The sequence below is a fragment of the Poecilia mexicana genome, unplaced genomic scaffold (genome assembly GCF_051168715.1).
Source record: "Poecilia mexicana isolate PSO_F unplaced genomic scaffold, ASM5116871v1 scaffold_7, whole genome shotgun sequence".
NCBI lineage: Eukaryota > Metazoa > Chordata > Actinopteri > Cyprinodontiformes > Poeciliidae > Poecilia > Poecilia mexicana.
Window position 1 is genome coordinate 16,308,471 of NW_028263376.1, and position 19,999 is coordinate 16,328,469.

Here is a 19,999-nt window from a genome sequence, read left to right on the forward strand (position 1 = left end):
AATTCAAGGGCAGTCTGTGTCACAGCAGAGTAAAGCTTGAAATGTTGAGCCCCTACATGGACATCACATGAAAGAACATGTCTTTAAAAAAAAATTCAAAAATATCATTCCATGTTTTATCTTCTGAGCTCCGTCTTTTAAATTTGGCATTTGTCAAGCCGGGTTCAAAAGGCAGTCGGACGCGCTCTCCTCTCAACTCTCTAATCTCGTGTCAACTTGTCAGGCTGCATCTCTGTCAGCGTGACGCCACCGTACGCAGCAAGGCTTCTTTGTATGAACACAAACTGAAACACAAATGCTTGTTTTCCCTTTGATATGCAGTCCTGTATTCAAATGCCACAACCCAGTTTAGCACATGGTCTCTGAATAGCAGCAGTTTCTGTTTGCTCTTGTTAACTAGCAGAATGCTGTGCTTTTCTTAATAATTCATATTTCCAACAAAATAATTCATAGAGCCATTTTCTGCATTATGTTATGTAAATAATTCTTAGGTACATGACATAAAATATGAAAGTTGGGGGCTGGAGGAGAGATGACAATCCATGCTGTGTTTTTATTTTATCTTATTTTATGTTTAAATGTGTATAATAACTACCGGTATTCAAATCTCTGCAACTTTTTTTAGCATAGTGGTATAATCTTACATTGATAATCAAGGAAAAACCGAACCTTTAATTTGAGCAAATTTATTCAGTAGGGTGGAAAAAAGGCCCATGCTAAGCCATCATTGTTTTTTTTGCTAAATTACCTGTGGCACAAATAATTGCACCCCTGCTGTCGATGCTTTGAAGAACAGAAGTTTGCCAATAGGAGAGCACTTAGTCTCATCCTGTGAAATTTCATGGAGTTGGAGCACACAGAGACGGATCTCTGACCATTTATGTTTCCACAATTCTTCAGCTTTTCTACAGGATTTATGTCAGGTGACTGACCAAAGAAGAAAAGCTGATTATCTGCAATTAATGACACATTTTCATCCTAAGGATTTTCATTCATCGTAAGCGAGGATGCCAATAAGTACAGAAGGCTATTGTTGTTAACCTTGAAAAGAAGCAGACCTTTTATATTTCATCCTCTTTGACAAATTAATTATGTTTGAGGTGACTGTTTCTATTTTCTTCATTCAAACTTGAATCTTGATGGCCTACAAGTTTCAACATCTCCTGAAGAAGCTGTACATTTTATCTGCAGTGGCCTTTTTCAGCACCACAGTCCTTTATTTGCTTCCTGATCTGCAGCAGAACAAAGTATCTGTGTGCTCACCCACCATCTTTCACTCATCGGTTTTAAGACCTCTTTAACGGCTCGGTGTAATAGTCATAACGTTTTCTCCTCCTCGTCGAGCTTGAGTGAAATCCATTATTAATCTGCATTCCTTTATGCAGGTGAAGCCCTCCTCCCCAAATCCATTTAAGAAGGCTGGTGCTGCTCTGGCCTGGTTACTCTGAGTAAACCAATTAATGAGACTTGATGATGTTTTCTCGCACCAGAGACTGTGGGGGCAGTGGTGCACATGCCGTGGCTTGTGTGTGTGTGTGCGCGTGTGTGTGAAAAATAAGTGCATTTGTAAATGTGAGCATCAGACAATGGCAACTGCAGAGGCAGCAAAAGCAAGAGTGTAAGATTCATGAAGAGCAAAGGGGAAGCTGACTGGATAATGAGCAAAAAGTGAAAAGAAAAGGAGGAAGAGAAATAAAGAGAGAGACAATCAGAGATGTAGAGAGGGAGAGGAAGTTGAACATAAAGGTCAGACTGAAGTTTCCCACAGGAGGGGCTGACATTAGAACCAGAATGTCTCCATAAATGCCTTCACACTCCCTTCCTTCTCCTTTTATACGTTTCCTGTGATCTAATAGTGTGTGTGTGATGCCTGTGATTCTACCCGTGAGAGCTACACCGAATAGAACGGCTCCAACTCTGCACTAGCAAAAAGACAGCACAGCAAGCTGACAGCTTGTAGACACTCACTTTCCGCTCAGGTAAGAATCGGTGCGTTGTTAAGCTCAGGTCTTACCAGACCTCTGGGCTTTGGGAGGAAGCTCACTGACCTCGGTAACCTTTGCTAAAAACGTCCTGGGTACACCAAGGGCCTGACAATGCAGGACAAAGTTGTGGCTTGCTTTCTTTTGATTCAAATTATACTGACAATCGGCCTGTAATTGGCAGCTGATTTACTGAAGCAGCAGTTTGTTATGCAATCAGTTTGGACGACTGCCTTCCAGGTTGAATGTGCAACTGAGTGAGAAAAGCGTGTAAAAAAAAATATGGGAGAATCGTCTGACCTCAACAAAGCAAAAACATTAAGAGGCATATGGACACCTTTGTAAATGTTTATTAAGGCAGTCACCCATTTGTCAGAAGTTGCAGAGTAAAACTAGTCCAATATAAATTCTATTAGTGACTTTATTGTGAGCACTAAATAATAATTACAAATAGTGTTAATTGTTCTACTTTCTGATTTAGAAATATTTGTTAGTAAAAAACGGAACAGTTTATTTGAGAAAGTTTTCCCAAAGAAAGCAGATTTTGTTACAATGTCATTTTCAGTTGTGGACTTACTTCTGCTAATCCACTGAGAGAGAAGCTAATTGTTTTTGCTTAGCATATTAGCGGTTTTGCTAACTTTGAAAATGTTTAGCGCACTTATCTTCTCCTAACTTATTTTTTCTGGATAGATTATTTTAATTCTACTTTTCTGTTTTGTAAACTTTCATTTGAATAGAGTTTTGGTGTGAAGTGACAAATTTGACCTTGTTGAGGTGACATGCTCCGCTGGTGGGGATCAGCATGGTTGAATCTAGCGCTATAGCGTTAGCTTCTCCTAAATGCCATGTTGGCATAGCTCTCATCTTTTAGGGAAACTACTGTTTATGATTAGTGATTTAGAGTTAGCACTGCTAACTTTTTAGTTAGTGATGCCAGACTACATAGTACTATGCCATTTTCTTGAAGCCATTTACTAATTTATGCTGCTCCACACAAATTGGTCTGTAAATGTTTCCTTGTTCTAAAATTAATTGACCTTTTTCGCTGCCCTATATTTGCACACCCCAAGACAAAAATGAGTCATGAATGAAGGGGCTTCAGTTATTTCTTAACATTTGAGTTTTTTAACGAACTGAATAAATACACTCAAATTATGGTTGTATATTTAAAAAAATGTTATACCACTACAATAAAATATTTCACATTTTTAGAGCTTTTTACTCGTCTTAACAGGTATGCAGAAGGTGCTGTTTTGCTGTTTGGTATTGCCTGTGGTTATTTTGTTACTAGTGGTAAATATGCATTCAGCAGAAGTCCAATTTATTTAGTCAACAACAGTGCAACATGGGAAATGTGAGTAAATTATGAGGAGAATACAGAGCAAACCTCAGTCACCTTAACCAGAAGGTCAGGTTGTATTGATCTTGCTGAAGCACATGTAATGTGAACTCCAGCTAATCCAAGCACTTACAAGATAAACACACTTATTTGGCAAAATTATTGACTACTATTAAAAGAAAAACCTCAGAAAAACTGTGCTCTCTCTCCAGCTGGAGCACTCAGACCTACCTCCTCACTGTACTTGCTGACGTAAGAGTAGATCTCATTGAGAGCGCTGAGCATGTTGAACTCTGTAGAGTGGAGTCTGGCCTGCTCCGCCAAATACGCATTCATGTCCTGATCACTAATTGCTGGCATCCGGGTGATATCAGCGTAGTACCTGGAAATACAGGCAACACGAAACACTTGGAGTCATTCACTGAGTTAATATGATTGTTCGACTGAGGTTTTTATTACTTTACAGTCATATTTTCAAGCCATTACACCACTTGTGCTGACAATTTATGCCTGCTAATATTCACTGGCAGAGTGCTTTTACAGACTTTGTCTGAGAAATGTGAAAGAAAAAAAGAGCTTTTTGAATCAATTTCCAAAGATTACCTGCCTTTTTGTGTAAGAGGAGACAAAAAAAAAAGTGTGATTTAGTGTCGATGTTGAAAGTAGTGGTTACACCTACCTTTCTACCCAGCTCTTATAATTGGGGATATCTTTAGCGTAGAGCAGTTTATTAGAAGGCGAGTCTTTGCCCAGCCGGTGCTCCGAAGTCGAGCAGGAATCCATAAAGGTCTGAGCTACCACAGATAGACAGGCGTCCGTGATGCTGCTCTTATGGATGTCAAATACAAACTGAGGGTTCTTGATCACGTTCACCCAGAAACGCAATGGAAGGCTTTAAGATGGAGATGAAAAACATAAGTTAGGGACAGACATGGACCTAACTAGTACCACATTTGTTTCCGTTTCCACAAAAAAAAAAAAAAAAAAAGTCTTACCAGTTGCTTTTCCATGTGTGACGAACGTCTGTGTCGTAAATGCCATGTCTGTCTGCCTGTTCGTCGAGGAAGTCAAACATGTATTTGATGGCCAGGGGAAGCGTACTCCCTCGATGAACCGTACTGAACAATGTCTCAAACAGATCGTCGACAAATTTTTGGAGAGTGCCCTGTACGAGGTGACGAAGAGCAAGATATTAAGACTGTGCATAACGCCTTGAAGTTTGTAGTGGAAAAAGTTCAGCCAATATGAATATTTTTTCCAATCGTCACACATAAAAGTGTTCATGGACAAGTTGGCTGACATACCTTAGTTGCCAACAACCGGGTTAGATAAATCTCAGAAACCATCTTGCTGCCTCGATCTCCTTCCTTCTGGTCTCCATGTTCATGGTTCTTCACCAAGTGCCAGACCTTTACACCGCTCTCCAGGTCCGGCGTGATCATAGGAGCACGAGACCTCAGGCTGTCTGGACTGCCTGTGTAACGGAACGAAGAGTCTGTCCGAGTTGAGAAAAAAAGAAAATTGTAGAGTAATAAATAAGAATCCATGAGGTTCAGTCAGAAGTACATGCAGACATCATAGGCCTGAATGTGTACTTCATTTCAGATCGTTTTTTAAAAAGATTTTTCCAGTTTGGAAAGATGTTTAACATAAAACTTAAGATTTAACACACAAATTTGATCAGTTTTTGCCGCCGATCCACAGACAGTGGAACTGACATATCAGCGTTATAATCATACATGGATCTACATTAAGCTTTAATTAACGGCAACGGGTCCTGTAGTGTCAACTGGACAAAGACTATTAACTTTTTGACATTTACCACGGCTAATATCAGCTTGTAGTTTCTCTTTTCCTTTGTAAAAGTGATTTGGTTGATAGCAGATCTCTTAACAACAAAACGGCACAGACATTTGGGTAAAGATGTAAGAGGAAACATTTTATTTTTTATATAATATTGCAAAGGACTTGTAGGATGCTGAACAAGATGGACGAACCTTGTGTAAGATACATTAAAATGTCTTCTGGAGAACATTTTATGACAGATAATACAATTAATTAAACATTTGGTGACAATAACAAGGAGTATTTTAGAACAAGTTGACAAAACATCAAACATGGCGTTTCCTCAGCCATTCATGTCAGAACTACTGATAGTATGCATTTTAAAATGTGTGTGTGGTCCAGGTGTGACTTGCTGAAAGACATTTAAAGGTATATTATTGTGGGTGTAAGGTTGCATTGAAGCAAACAGATTTCATAGAAAATCCCCCCAAAATTCAAATCCTCATGAAAGAAAGGCTGTTGTTGTCTTTTGCAAAATCAGTCCACAAGAATGGTTGAAATAATTCATTAAAAATATTATGACACTCAAGTCCATGAGGAGATTATGTAAATGCTGAGGGAGAACAGGACTTCTACAGCTTTCCTTTGTTCATCATAACACAACCTAATTTTGCAGGCAGGTTGAAAATAATGCTGCAGATTCACTTCCTGTGATTATTCACTGTTTGATTTTTCTGTCTCTGTCATAAATTATGTGATAATTATCATCTTTTATCTTTTTCATCTACTTATATAATCCTTGGCTCATGAGGGTTGTGCCTGGCTTCACTTAAAAGGCATGATTGGCTTTTCCCCAAATGCCATTTTTAAAATAAAAATCTCCGTCGCGCCCTCATCAATGCCTCAAATGATCCCTGATTTGTAAAACTCAGTCCTTCTCCAATACATCACCCCCATCATGCATCCTTCCACCTCACATTCTCACTCCGAATGATGCCGGTTTTACTTCCACTAATTAGTCGGCATCTACTCCAGGCAGCAGCGTCTCTAGAGGTTCAGGATCTGAGGATCCCGTTTGAGGATTTCTCTCACCTGGCTTCAAAGGCCGAGCGGAACAAAAAAGCATTAGCTGCCATTTAAGCCCCCTATACCTTTCAAATAAGACCCTACTGCACCCCTTCAGTGTCCGCTGGGGATGAAGAAGGTTGAATGCATGCGCTGGGTGGATTGGGATCCCAAATCCGATCTTAATCCAGTCACTGGCTTTTACTCCTCCTCCTCTGTTCCCTTATGCTCTGTATCTTCCCTATTTCTGCAGCCGTTTTCCGAGCTGATCAGTTGTACTTGTGGCACAATGTGAGCCAAGATACTAAACTCTGAAAATTGCATTAGTTTGAATCCATCTTCTTCTGTGCCAAACGATGATTAATGAAGGTCGGGCTAATGCCAGCAAATTGACTCCTCTCTATCCATCTTTGCTGGTAATAAGAGAAATAATCTTTTAAGCAACCTTTCCTGTGATAACTATCATTTCCTTGTAGTGATACCCTCTAACTTTAATGTTTTATTTCAAAGAAAACTACCGAATGCTAAGCAGTGTTTCTAAAGGTCAATTTAGATAAGGACTGTTAATAAATGTCACCTCACTTTATTTTACACTAAATACTCCAAGTAGATGTATTGTTTAACCCAGAGTTCACAGGCACACACACTCTGTGTTTTCTGTAAATACGTTTAATTGCTTGGAGGAATGAGGGTGTTCTTAGCTTGTTTTCGGTGTTAGACAGTTTAAAGGCAGACTTTAGCTCTTCTCCCCCAGTCCTCATAATTGGCCCTGCTCGCCTTCTTATCTTTTCTCCGTTTGTGTGAAGCATCATTCACACAGAATAATTAGCAATCATGAGTTGCCTGGCGCTGGCGCTGCGTCACTCTGGCAATGGACCAAAATTTGGCACTAAACAACCCAAAGTAAGTCACACATCTGAGAGTCTGTGAACCCATGAAGCCTCTGTGGCAAATGATGTGTCATCGATGTTAAAGAATTGGTGAGTTCAAGACCTGATAAAAGGCAAAAAGGAAGACTACAGTGCAAAAAATTGCACTATATTGCAATTTTGCAAAAAAAATAAATAAATAAAAAAAAAAAAAAAAAAAGGGGGTCTCTTCACCTTTTCTTGATTGAAAAGAAAAGCATCAATGACGACCCAAATGAAGTCATGCTTAATTACATCTACTTTGTGTGAGAAACAGATAGAGGTCAAAAATACTTAAACTTTTCTGGGCATATTCATGAATTAGCACCTCCTGAATAATAGGTAGTTCCTCCCTGGGTTTGAAGAGTTAACCAATAGGAGTAGCCTGATATTTATGCAGAGTGGACAACAAGGCTTTTTTTTATGAAATATGTTTTAAAGGGTTGTTTTCTGATCAATCATACACAGACCATCATCTAACGCTCTAGGAGTTGGGGTCGCTAATGCTCCATTTGGACACAATTAGATGTTTTCATTTTTAAAAATCTGTGAATCACTTAAAAAATGTATTTAAATTCAGAGAGACTGTGGTTAAATAGTAACAAGTTATTATTGCAGATCACTGGATTGTAATCCCAATAATCAGTAAATTTCTTACCTTTGAATTCTTTTTTTTAAAGTTTGTTAGACTTAAACCTTTCCGTGGAGTTTGGACCAACTTTATGTATTTTTTGAAACAAAGTCACTAAGTTAAAGTTTCATTGCACAGCAGCCTTTTAACTCCTCTCCCACTGAAACTTGGCAAGACATTGATTATTGTAGTTCACTTAAAATCCATCCCCTTAGTACATTTTCACAAAGTTTGAATTGACTTTACAAAGTCAATTTAAAGTATTGAAGCCATTATAAAAAACACTAAGATAAATGCTAGATTGGTAAAATGTATTCACATACTGGACTTTGCTGTTTTAAAGGGGAAGTTATCCTTCTTTCCAGATCAGTGACTTTCCACTGTTCTGCATGTTTTCGATGTTTCCCTGCCTCCACACACCTGACATAATTAATGAGTTATCATTAGGCTTCTGCATCACTTAATGACACGCTAAGGAGGTAATCATTCATTTGATTCAGGTGTGCTAAAACATGAAGGACAGGCAGTTTATAGGCATGAGGTTGAAAATCCTCCGCGAATAGGAAATAAAAATTTCAACAAACAGCACTTATGATTGGAAATGGACACAAATGAATTTACAAGCATGTTACCAGTACGCTACCCTGAACTTATATCTCTTGAAATTTAGTTATTGCAGACTTGGTTGTAACTGCAGTGGAAAATGGCCACCGGTTCCCGAAGTGCAAACACAGCTTACTTTATAATAATGAAACACAAACACGCTACAGCTCTCATTCTCTCTTTTATTTATTTTATTTTTTCTCTCTTTTTACTCTAGATCATTAGCAGTTTGAACCTCAAAAAGAATGCAAACAATTTCATAATTACCTATGTTTTACATGTTGTCTCATTTTGCAATTAATGTGGAGCCAATGTGTGCTGACTCACCGTATCTGCTGATGGAGGTACGGGTGATGCTCGCTGAAGAAGGAATGTTATATGATGAGGTTTGCTTGGGGACCAAAGCTACCACGCTGCGATCAGAGACCTGCATGAGGAGACACGGAGAACGCCACATTTCACTCCTGAATGCATATCTGCAATTTGTCACATTCTGAAGAGAGGCCATGGGTTACTCAAACAAAATAACAGGTGTATGCATGCATACAGTGTTTTCTGATAAATTATTCAAACTATGAAGATCAGAAGTAAACAATTCTCTTAGCAAAGACTCACAAGAATTCCTGTTGCTCCCTGTTGTTCTGCACCACAACCCTGTAGCTTTTTTCAAGCTGAGCAAAGTGCTGCAGCTGCATGACGGTTGTACTCAACATGTCTGTCATTGTCATTTTCAATACTTTCAGAAACATTACAGAGAGATGAGGTAAGCTTTGGCGCTGGGAGATTATGCAAAGAGAGGGAATGGTTGATGGAAAAGGAGGCTCAGTGTCTCAGTTGGTGTACCTGCACCCTTACCATAAATGGTTGGTGCGAGTAACAACACAACGTCTCTGAGTACCAACCAGTCAAAAAAGACGATAGGGCGAGGCGGTAATATTTGAGGATGATGCTCAGTTTAATCCTTTTCCCTTTGTGAATTAGATTTCAGAGTTTTTCTCCAGTTATTTTTGCTGAAAAGCTGTAGCTAGAACACACAGCGCCCTACAGCACATGTCTTCAAAATTAGCTTCAAGACTTGATTGTCATATGAGATCATTTATCAGTTTAATTAATGAATGCTACTGCTGCTAGCGGACCAAAACATCTCCGCTTGAGAGAGCCAAAACACAGCAAACAACTCGCAGTTCTTCAGTGAGAACCAAAAACAACAAAAGAGCTTGTTGGCTGGCATTTGCAGCTTACCCCGAGGAGGGAATTCTGCTTCAGACCCAGCAAAGACAAACTGATGAGCCTCCAGTAGAGAAATAAACAAAAGGCAAATAAATGCCAGGCTCCTAAAGGCACACCTTAGAGAAACAACAGGATAAAAGCAAAAACATTTTCCCTTATATCTCTTAGCAGGAATAAGTTATCTGTGCATTTCGGTTTGGAAAATATCACACTGCATATTGTTCATATTGGATGAAGCTGGGCTGCTCTATTCCTCCCTCCCTCTAAACCTTACATTCTTTCTCAGCTGATCTCGCCAGTGAAGTTTCTCAAAGTACAAAGGAAATACCAAATCTCTAATGAGTGAAACAAATGTTCTTTAATCAGAAGTGCAACATTGCCTGCTTTTAGCACTATTGCTATGTAATTAATTGAAACCATGATATCCTGGAGCCACACATTAACATTTAGCATTAACATATTTTTAATCTAACTTGAAACAAACTAGTTATAAAGGATCTGGAAAAAAATAAGGTCCAAAATAAAAATGATTTAAAAAAAAAACAAAAAAAAACAAGATGTGACATAATGTTCAGTAACAGCATTTTTGTAATATTGTAGTAAAACCTTGTGATCAAATTATCCCTCAATAAAGTATAGTGTACTCTGCACAGTCCATGGGCTTTCCTCCTCACTTTCTTTCTCACCTCCACTGTTTCTTGTCAGATTCTGCTCGCCTTAACTTAATTTCTACATCCTCTCTATCCCACAGTCTGGTCCAATTGGCTGACAGTGCATAGACCAGCTCTAACACACCATCAGGGTACACTTCCGTGAAGTTTTCTCTGCTATTCCTGTGATACATTTTCTCCGGGGAGCATGAAATAGCTTCTCAGTACCCCCTTTCCTTTTTACATCTGCCTCCATCTCTCCGTCTCTCTCTTTCTTTATGCTTTTTATGGCTGAAAGAGAAGCGAGAGCAGAGATGGCTCCTTGTGATAGGAGTAAATGATTGAAGGCGTGCAGATTCGCCCTTCAGGGATAATCCAGTGTGGGGCTGATAGTGGGCAGGTGTGATAAGGGCTGTGGACCCCGCCTGTGATAAGGCCTTCCATTAGACACTGGTGAGTCGGCCAGACAGCTGAGTGTGGTCATCTTCTACCTTTCTTCCTCCCTCCTGCATTCTCTTAGATCATGATGCCTATCAGAGGAATCGCCGCTGCCCAGTAGCTTGGAAATAAACTCTGCATGTGTGCAGCTTCTGTAAAAACTAGAAAGGGGGGAAAAGTCTGAAGGCAGTCATCAAAAAAGAAAAAGTACTCAAGATTTATTTTATTTTGGACTTAAGGTGGAGTTTGGATATGGAAAACATGTAATTTTTTTGGGACTGTGTCTTCAAAAGCTGCTTTTAGGGATGTGACTCAGAGTGCAGCAACATTAACCAAGCATGTCACTTATTTTCATTTCACATCCTAAGACCATAGTTCTCCTTCTGATTAAAGGCTTATATTTTAACCAAATTGAAAACAGACTTGAGACAACTACAGCGTTGGACTGAGAAACACAGCAATGAGCACGTTTGTGTTGTACGTTTTGCTGTTCAAAGAGCCCAAAACGCCCTGAGATCAGTTTGTCTGCAGAGCTCCAGGAGTCATCAGTCTGCTCTCCAGGTTCCGCTGGAACAAACAAGTCGGCACTCAAATCACCAGACTAAACAGCAGCTAAACCAAAACATTATGGTTATGAGAAGTATTTATATTGCATAGACAAATACATAAAGGTGAAAACCCCTAACAACAGGTTTTCCAGACTAAGCTTGGATTTTCCCTTCTGCTCTGATTTGTCTTTTTTAAAACTACTTTAGATTTTTCTTGGGTTTCTTGTGTTCTGCTGTACCTTAATTTTTATTTTGTAGAATTAATTTCTTAGTCACACCTTTCCTGGATTTGTGTTCACCATCTATTCATTCATTAGCCCTCTGTGTATTAGTCAATTGCTTTGTAGATTGTAAAAAGTTATTTTAAAGGTACAAAATAAGAATAATCTACTCTGATCTTCAAGAATTTGCTAAAAAAAATGCAGTTTGCTCACATCACAGTAAGCGCAATAGTTAAAATCTAAATGAAAACAAACAGAGGAGAATTAATTCTTCAAAGCTGATCTAATGTTATTCACACAAATGTGAGTATCTTTTGGCATCATGCTCACTGCCCAGCTACCACCACAGCAAGTTAAATTGTTTCAAGACAGCATTCCAGTGAAAGAAGATTTATTTATCTTAGCTCTGCTGTTTATCTGAGGATTGCCACACATGTATGAGCTACAAGTCTGAACACACATTGTGTGCATATTTGAAAAAAACTTCAATATGCATCTATCTTTATCCAGGCAGGAAACAAAAACAGAAACAGAGAGGAAGCTGTTGCAGAAGAGGAGTCTGGTCCCCTGACTATGAATACCAAAGTGATGAATAAAGATTGTGAACTCGTTTTCAGTTTGTGCATTTAAGTTTTTCATTTTAGCGTAGTGGAAAGGTGCGCATTTCCATATCCAGGCTGTGTAAACCATTATTTCCAATGTAACAGTGTAAACAGCCAATGGCATTTCCTAGGTGGCTGTGAGACCTATGAATTTTAATGCCTTCGTCTAGTCCCTGTGTTTCAGCTATGGGAGAATTAGCAAATACTCAGGGTGATGCTCAGACTCACTCTGCATATTTCACTATTTCCCTTTTTACCTCTTCTTCCATTATATTCTTCAAGCTTTCCCTCTCTCTCTTGGGTTTAATGAGATGATCCCCTTTGTTTTTTTATAATCCAGAGCCACGTGTTGTCACAGCTGCCAGTTCGGCACCATGGTGTGTGACACAAACACACAAGCTCGCACAAGGGGGCTATTGCCAACTCATCCAAACAGTAATGATGCAAAAACATCTCTCCTTCCAACTCTGATCTCGTCCAGCACCAACTGTCCTTTTCCTCTCTTCCTCCTGCCACCATTTTGCTCTGCAGCCCATCTCTATCTTCTCTGTAGTGATGCGGTGTTGGGCCTTACGGTGGGTCTTATGAAGGGACCCTCAGATCCATGATCAATAGCAGTCCTGTGATCTGCTATTGAGCAAGGAAATAAGTGAAGTGGCCACATGCGTGCTCTGTAGTGTCTCCCTTTGGCTAATGATGGCAGACAGACTGCAAGGCAAAGAAGTGCAAAAAAACAACAACAGAGGAGCCCATTATGTGGTAGAAGCAAACACACTGAGCTGCTTCACCAAGGGGAAACACAGAAGAGACCTAGATGAGGTGCTTAGAGGGGGAACCGTCACTGTTCAGCAGAGATACAACACGTCTGGGTACTGAACCCCTGCATTCAAGCCAGACGCTACAGTTTTAACGGGAGTCAATGAAGCTTTGGTGTTTAAAGCAACAAAATGCACAGATATCCTAGAAATTACGACAAGCGATCATTCGGTGTCGCTTCTGGTCTCCGATTAGCAGAGTTGTATAGAAATGGTTTGATGTAAGGAGACGAAAGTAAGTCATATCAGGTTCAGGTTTGTTTTTTTTGTGCTGAAGTGGCAGCAAGAAAACCAAAGTTCATACCAGAAATTATATTAAACCTTTATTAAATTTTCAGAATGCTGATTATTATTGTGCTATTCAGTGTTTTGCAGACATTTTTACTTTGCTAAAGTTAAGCATTCCCTAAATTTTACATGTCATTTACAAACACCAAATAAACTACTAATGATGACAACAACAATTAATAATAATAATAATAATAATAATAATAATAGTAGAAATAAAAACTCACCTGAAAATTTTACAGCAAACCTACTTTGCTGAAGTTATTTATCCACTTCACCAGTTACAGGTGGAAGTAAGAGTCTGGTTCCTTCACCATTTTCTATATAATCTTCATGAAAGACTTCATTGAATTGTTTTCGTTGTCTGCCAAAATGCTCAGGTACATGAAACGTACAAAACACAACAGCTTGCTGCTCAGAAGTTTCACCGACTTCCATTCAAATCAGAGGGTCTGTTTTCCCTCTAAAAGGGTTGTGAATGTGTGAGAGAAAAGGAAGCGATGTTGGATCTATTTGCAGTGAGGTGAAATGTTTAAGAAGTAAAGTGTAAATGAGGCCAAAGTCAAAAAAAGTAACGGTAAAGGCAGAAAGGAGGGTGAAAAGACAAAGGGGCAACAGAACCTGCATGGTGCCAAGTCCTGTGTGAAGGACACTATGATGTGTCCCGTCTTCTAATGACTCCCACATCTGCTAAGTTACTCCCACCGTTCCTGAGGGGCAGGAGTTCACAGCAGCTCCCTGTTGTGAGGGCTTCAGTTTTGCCACCTCATCCCTTTTTACTGGCGTCTCCAGGCTGTGCAGTATTGATCCGCGATTCTAACCAAAGCTGCCACAGCCTCTGCTCCTCCCGCAGGTAGTCTTGAATCAAAGCTCATGCAGCCTTTAGACAGATGGCACCCTTCGGCCAAGTAATGAGGAACGGCTGAGCGGGCGCTGCAAAAGATTCATGACCTGTGGAGATGACCAACTTCCCATCTCCTTCGCCTGTTTCCGTCTTTATTTCCTTTTCTTTCGAGCATCTGCCAACTTACACTTTAGCTTTCCTTCATTCATCTGCCGCAAACTCCACTGAAAAATCTCTTCTTGTTCCCAGCTGTCCTCCTCTTTAGTTCAGTTCTCTTCTGTCTATTAAACAGGGGGCGGAAGATGAACTCGTGCCCCCAAAGGAGGACAAATTGTTACTGGTGCAGGGATGGAGTGAGAAAGAGGGGAAAGTAAAGAGACGTTCCTGTCGCCTCATCGTTCCAGGGAGGCGGGAGAAATGTCAGCTGTGATGGGGAGAATTCACCTCTCCTGCCACCTGTACAGTAATTGTCCTCTATTCCGTGAGTCACTCGGAGTGTACCAGCTATGAGCATGCAAATGAGAGACTGAAAATTGGGCTGCCTTAAAGTCAAGAGCAGGAAATTTCAAAGTTTGCTAGTGTGGGCGGAACAATTTCCATAATAAAACCCAAAGCAAAAGTTGGACACAAATTAGGTTTTTCTTGACAAAAAGAAGTTTCAGAGTCAATTAGGGGAAGAAAAACGCCAAACTTATTTACCTGGTAGTGCAAGAGTGTGTTGAGTCTTTTCCAGTCATTTTCAATCTTAGTGGTGATGTCTTCATCCTGCAGCACCACACGAGCCATTCGGCCCTGACGCCACTCTGATGACGAAAACACACAAACAGAAAAATAATAAGAGAAACATGAAAATAAATAAGTCAGCTCCTATGTGGCTCAGTCCTGACCGACCGTCATAGAAAACAGTAACTCCAAGTATTGTCTATATAATTTTTAGTCATATTTTTTGCTCGTAAAACACACATTTCCCGCTCCAAGTAGCACACTTCACAGCTCTGTTTCACTCTCTCTGAGTTCTGCTACATTAAGTGAACTCTACAACACTTCTCCCTCATCCTCTGGCTGCAGTTCTACAAGGCAGGGGGACCAACAACCTCTTTGCCTCTACTTATGTTCCTGGGTTTGTTCCAGCTGGCTCCAGGTGAAGACAACTTCAGCCTTCCAATAAGCCTTTAGCTCCCTAACAACTCTCACCGACCAAAAAGTTAGCCAAAAAGAAAAGGAAAAAAATATATATATTTCTGCTTATCGATCTTCACCTGATCATAGGGGTTGCCAGGACATGGCTAAACGATGACAGCTGGCACAAAAATAGCTAATTTGGGGTTGATTTGTCTGCTTACATCAACAACATGTTGGACAAGTGACTGGAAGAATTCAGATGAGGATTTTGAATCATTTTCATTCAGTCAGATGGAGCACGAACATGATATATGGACTCTGATAAAGTTTCTGCTACAAACAGCTCGGTCTCATATGTTAGGTAGAATATTAGTGGATAAATGGTGTGTATGTTTAGTTAATTTCAAGTGTGTTTTTGGGTATTGGGATGTGTGAAATCACATCCATTTCATTAGAAATTTTGGTTCAACTAAAAAAATGACCATAAAATAATAAAAATATCAGCTGATGGCTCAAAGTTTCAAACAAGGCTGAACAGGAGACATCATTTTGTGGAAAAATGTTGAGACACAGCTCCACATGCACACAAATGAGTAGATAGCTGCAAGATTCCTGCGTGTCCTCAGACAGAGGTTGATATGCATCTTAATTTAACATTCCACAAGAACATTTGAAAGATGCATGTTTAGGCAGCCTGCACACTTTAATTGGTACAAGTGTCACAAATGCAGCAGCAGCAGAGCCATCACTGCGGGGAAGAAAGGAAGATCAGATTGAGACGGAAGCTCTGAGAAAATTACTTCCTTTCAAAAGCAAGCAGAAAAGGAACCATATGTAACAGGTAAAAACACCGAGCAGCACTGGTGGAGGGCAGTGACTGAGGCATCATTGTGCAGTAATAAAATGATAATAAGGGTAGTCACAGAGAGGCGGATAACCAATGTAGGCCTCATACTGGGAATGATCATTGATTTTCCCCTTGTTGACCGGGTTGTTATTGCTGCGTGTCTCGTCCAGATGACCACATGATGCCTCTGCCTGGCACAACATGGCCTCAAACTACCCACAAATCTGTGTTTTAAAGAGAATTGTACACCTGCAGACAGTCTCACACAGATGCAATCACTTTCAAGCAATTATCCGATGGGAGTGTTGTAAAGATACAGATGCGTGCTCATTTGAAATAAGCATGGGACTTGGGGGGCAGGGGGGGTTATTGTTCTGCACACTTATGTGAAGTTAAAAGAAAATATGGTGAGGGACAGACCGATGGGAGGCGAGGCACGGACAGCAGAGGATGGCAGTGGCAGACTGTGTGGGAGTGGAGTTTAGTTTGAGGCGGCTGAGCCAGACGGTCAGCTCTTACCTGCGTCGGCCACGTCCAAGATGTAAAAACATGCATCATCAGACGCAATTCTCTATTTAAATCTTTTGAGGCTTGTTGGCACCGGCAGGTGTGGAAAACATGCCAGTCAGTTTCATCGAAGCAGCTCACTGAGGCTGGCTGGGAGGCTGGAGCACAGCTTTATCGCACTGATTATCTGTCCACCATGCTTGGGTGTTCTCTTACTAATACATGAATCTGTAGGTGTGAAGGACTCTACACCTGTCTGATGGATCTGTGTGTCTTTGAATCGTGTGTTCAGTGTGTTTGGCTCTTTACCCAAGTCCATGTCGACGGCCCGCGGCCGCTGAGAATAGGGCATGTTCTTGTAAACCGCATCGAGTATCTTCTCCTTCACTTGTGTGATTGTGTCGCAGTTCAACACCTTCACGGGAATCTCCGGACTGTTTTCGTTGTCTGGGTTTACACAGTTTAGGATCTGGATTATGAAAAAGGGGAGAACAGAGAGGGGGAGAGAGAGTGAAACAACACAAGAGGGGAGGAGGAAAAAGCTGGTTCCTGACTGGACGCGGGTCCAGCTTGTGGCTTTTCCCTCATTAGAGTCTCCTTGGAACATAGCAGGAGCTTTGAGAAACCATTTCCGCTCTTACTGGCATCCCGAAATCTAATTTCACACCTTCGGCGGGACACCAATTTCCAGCACTGCCGGGGCATTAGCACATAATGAGCCAAATTCCCAGTCAGAGCAATCAGAGCATTGTCATGTCACATGCTGGTTGTGTGAGAGCTTTCCTTTTTCTATCTGTTCATGATAGAACGTGAGGAGAGGTTTGTTTGGTTTGTTTCAGTCTATAACCACCTACCCTGATGTTGGACCAACATGGCTTCCTGTGGGACTAATGCTTAATTTTCCTCCCAAGGTAGTGCAGCGAAACACAGCTACACTGCTCTACAAAGGCATTCATGCTCTTTGAACTTTCTTATGCTAAAGAATAACACATTTTGATGCATTTTATTTAGTGTATCCGTTTTAGAACTGCAGTTTTGCCAAATACCCCAAGTTCAGTCAGATTAGATGGAAAGTGTCTATGGGAATCAACTTTTAAGTCATGCCAAAGACTTTTTATTCGTTTTAAATCTGGATTAGGATTATTAGGAGGTAAATCTCACACAGGTTCTACAGGCTTTAGTCCAGGATTTTCCTGCTTTTAGTTCTGCTTTTAGTCAGAAAAACTGACCAGCTTCTCTGTATGAGATAGTTTGTGCAGCACATGACAGATATTTGTCAAAAGATTGAACAGATTCTCTCAACTCAGTTGTGGTTTGCTGCAGCTGCGATCACCATCGGATTAATGCTGTGTGTGTTTTGTTTGTTAGTTTTGGGTGAACAGTCGTGTCTGGACAGGTTTCTGGATGTGCTAAACTATTTTCAGATGAAGCAATGTGCTTCTTGCAATGCGTAAAGTTTGGGAACAATCAATCAAGCCTATTTAAAGTAGATTTAAATTACATTTAAAATTTGTAACCTGATAAAAAAAAAGCTTTTTATTTATAATTTTTATTATTCTCTGTCTGCATTGCACTATAATGTATTGTATTTATATTGATTGAGGGATTACAGATAAAAACTAGCGTTTATGGTCAACTCTGGCATATTATATAGATGATAGATGTGCTTTGTCCCTTTTGAAATAAACAAACAACAACAATATATACTCTCCAATGTCATCTTGAAAATGGAAAATGTGAAATAAGTAAAAAACCCTGATGCAGTCAGCTGTGGGCCTCTACTTAAAACAAAAGAAGCACTTGAGTCTGTGTGTGTACGTGTCAGCTTGGCAGCATCATGTTTGTCCACGTCTGCAAGCCTTTGTGCAAACTTCTGCTGTGTCTGCTGGTGTGTGACGTACCAGGGTTTTGTACTCGATCTGCTGGCGGATGAGCTTGTCTTCGCTCAGGGAGTAGCGGGCCTCTCCGGTGATGGCGTCAATGGGCCCCTTTTCCATCTGCTGCTTGATGGCGCAGTACAGCATGAACAGCGGCTCCCCTGCACACTCCTGTGAACACGCAAACGCGCACGCGCAGACAGACAAACCCACAGGTTCACACATGACAGAGCACCACGGCGTGGAAAAAAGAAACCTCACCAGACTGAAAACACAAAACTGCATAATCACATCTTTAATCTGGAGGCTTTATTAAAAAGATACAAAGGATGGATTTGCATGTGCATATATAAACACCTCCGCACATTTGTTGGCGCACTGACCTTGAGGAATTTGTGAAGGAGGAAGGCGAACCAGTTCGTGAGCATCTTCTCAGCAACCGACTCTGTTCTGAAATTACATAAAGCAGAATCAAAACAAAATGTAATTTTTGTCTCTCTCTCAATAAGTCAAAACATTCAGAAAACAACAGACTTCCATAATTCATGAGGTTGTGAGAAAACCTAAGGGAGATCTCTGACATCTTGGCTATGGAGCAGCCGCCTTTGGTTTTGCTTGTATACTGCCTACAACCCCGTGGTCACAGTGAGAGAACAGAGCAGAGCAAACAGGGGGCATCTCTGCACATAAGTGCATGCGTGCGTGTGTATGTGTGTGTGTGCGTGACAGAGCAGGCACGCGTGCAGTTGATTATTCATGTGCGGTTCAACACAGCGGGACATCAGCAGCTGTGACAAGCCTCAGCTGTTGAGAGAGACGAGAGCTGTCACAGCCAGGTAACGCCTGATCGCAGCCAAAACGATCTCTTCTCCTCTCATTTCCTCCCATCCTCCTCCCCGCCTCCACTGCCCTTCCCAGTCAATCACACATGGAGCTACAGCCTGCTGCTGGGCTTGATTGTCCAAGAAAAAAAAAAAAAAAAAAAAACACAAGAGTGCACTGACCTCCGACTATTTCTACCACGCAGCACAACTCTGTACCCTTTCATAATTTCTGCTCGTTGTTTGCTCTAAATGCCAAACAAATATCTCTACATCTACCTCATTAGCAGCATCACGAATCACAGGAGAACAGGAATTAAATACAAAAAAAAAAAAACAACTACTAATGAGCACGAAGCTTAGATGAAAGAGTTTGTTATATTCACAGAAAGTAGAATAGCGAAAATGAGCTGTTGACTCAGTTTGTAAAAAAATGCTTAAAGTTCTGGGTTTCCCCTGAATAGACAATTAACTACCTGCAACAATGGCAATAATCGCCACCTTATTGTGATGTTGTTATAAATCATCACGAGGTTCAAGTAAAACACTTCAATATTAGGTTGAGCTTGGGGTGAAGTAGAGATACAGGTGTAGTTTTTTTTATTTTCACTGCATTGAGATAAGGCAACACTGATTGAGTAACAACTATTATCTTTTTGTTAATTTATGACTTCGTTTTGAGGACCAGAAACCATTTGAATGCATAAGTTCAGATGTTTCTCATCCAGTCACCTTGGCAAACAGAAATATTATATGGAGGATGCGGGACTTCCATGCATCCAGTTGTTTGGACTTTGGTAGGAAGCCGGAGAAAACCCACATATGGAGGAGAACCTGCAAAGTCCTGAGTTGGGATTTGAACCTAGAACCTTC

The 19,999-nt window shown here is 40.6% G+C and overlaps 1 protein-coding gene across 1 annotated transcript in view; it reads right to left on the minus strand.

Moving 5' to 3' along the window:
• The window catches only part of plxna2 (plexin A2), a 216,764-nt gene that overhangs the window by 5,181 nt on the left and 191,584 nt on the right, over positions 1-19,999 (minus strand). The window contains exons 23-31 of the mRNA XM_088007157.1: positions 18,689-18,755; positions 18,330-18,476; positions 16,738-16,897; positions 14,652-14,755; positions 8,644-8,743; positions 4,629-4,819; positions 4,320-4,489; positions 4,004-4,216; positions 3,556-3,706 (exon numbers count right to left, since the gene is read on the minus strand). Coding sequence (XP_087863283.1) covers positions 3,556-3,706; positions 4,004-4,216; positions 4,320-4,489; positions 4,629-4,819; positions 8,644-8,743; positions 14,652-14,755; positions 16,738-16,897; positions 18,330-18,476; positions 18,689-18,755 — 1,303 coding nt within the window. The remainder of the gene's footprint in view (positions 1-3,555; positions 3,707-4,003; positions 4,217-4,319; positions 4,490-4,628; positions 4,820-8,643; positions 8,744-14,651; positions 14,756-16,737; positions 16,898-18,329; positions 18,477-18,688; positions 18,756-19,999) is intronic.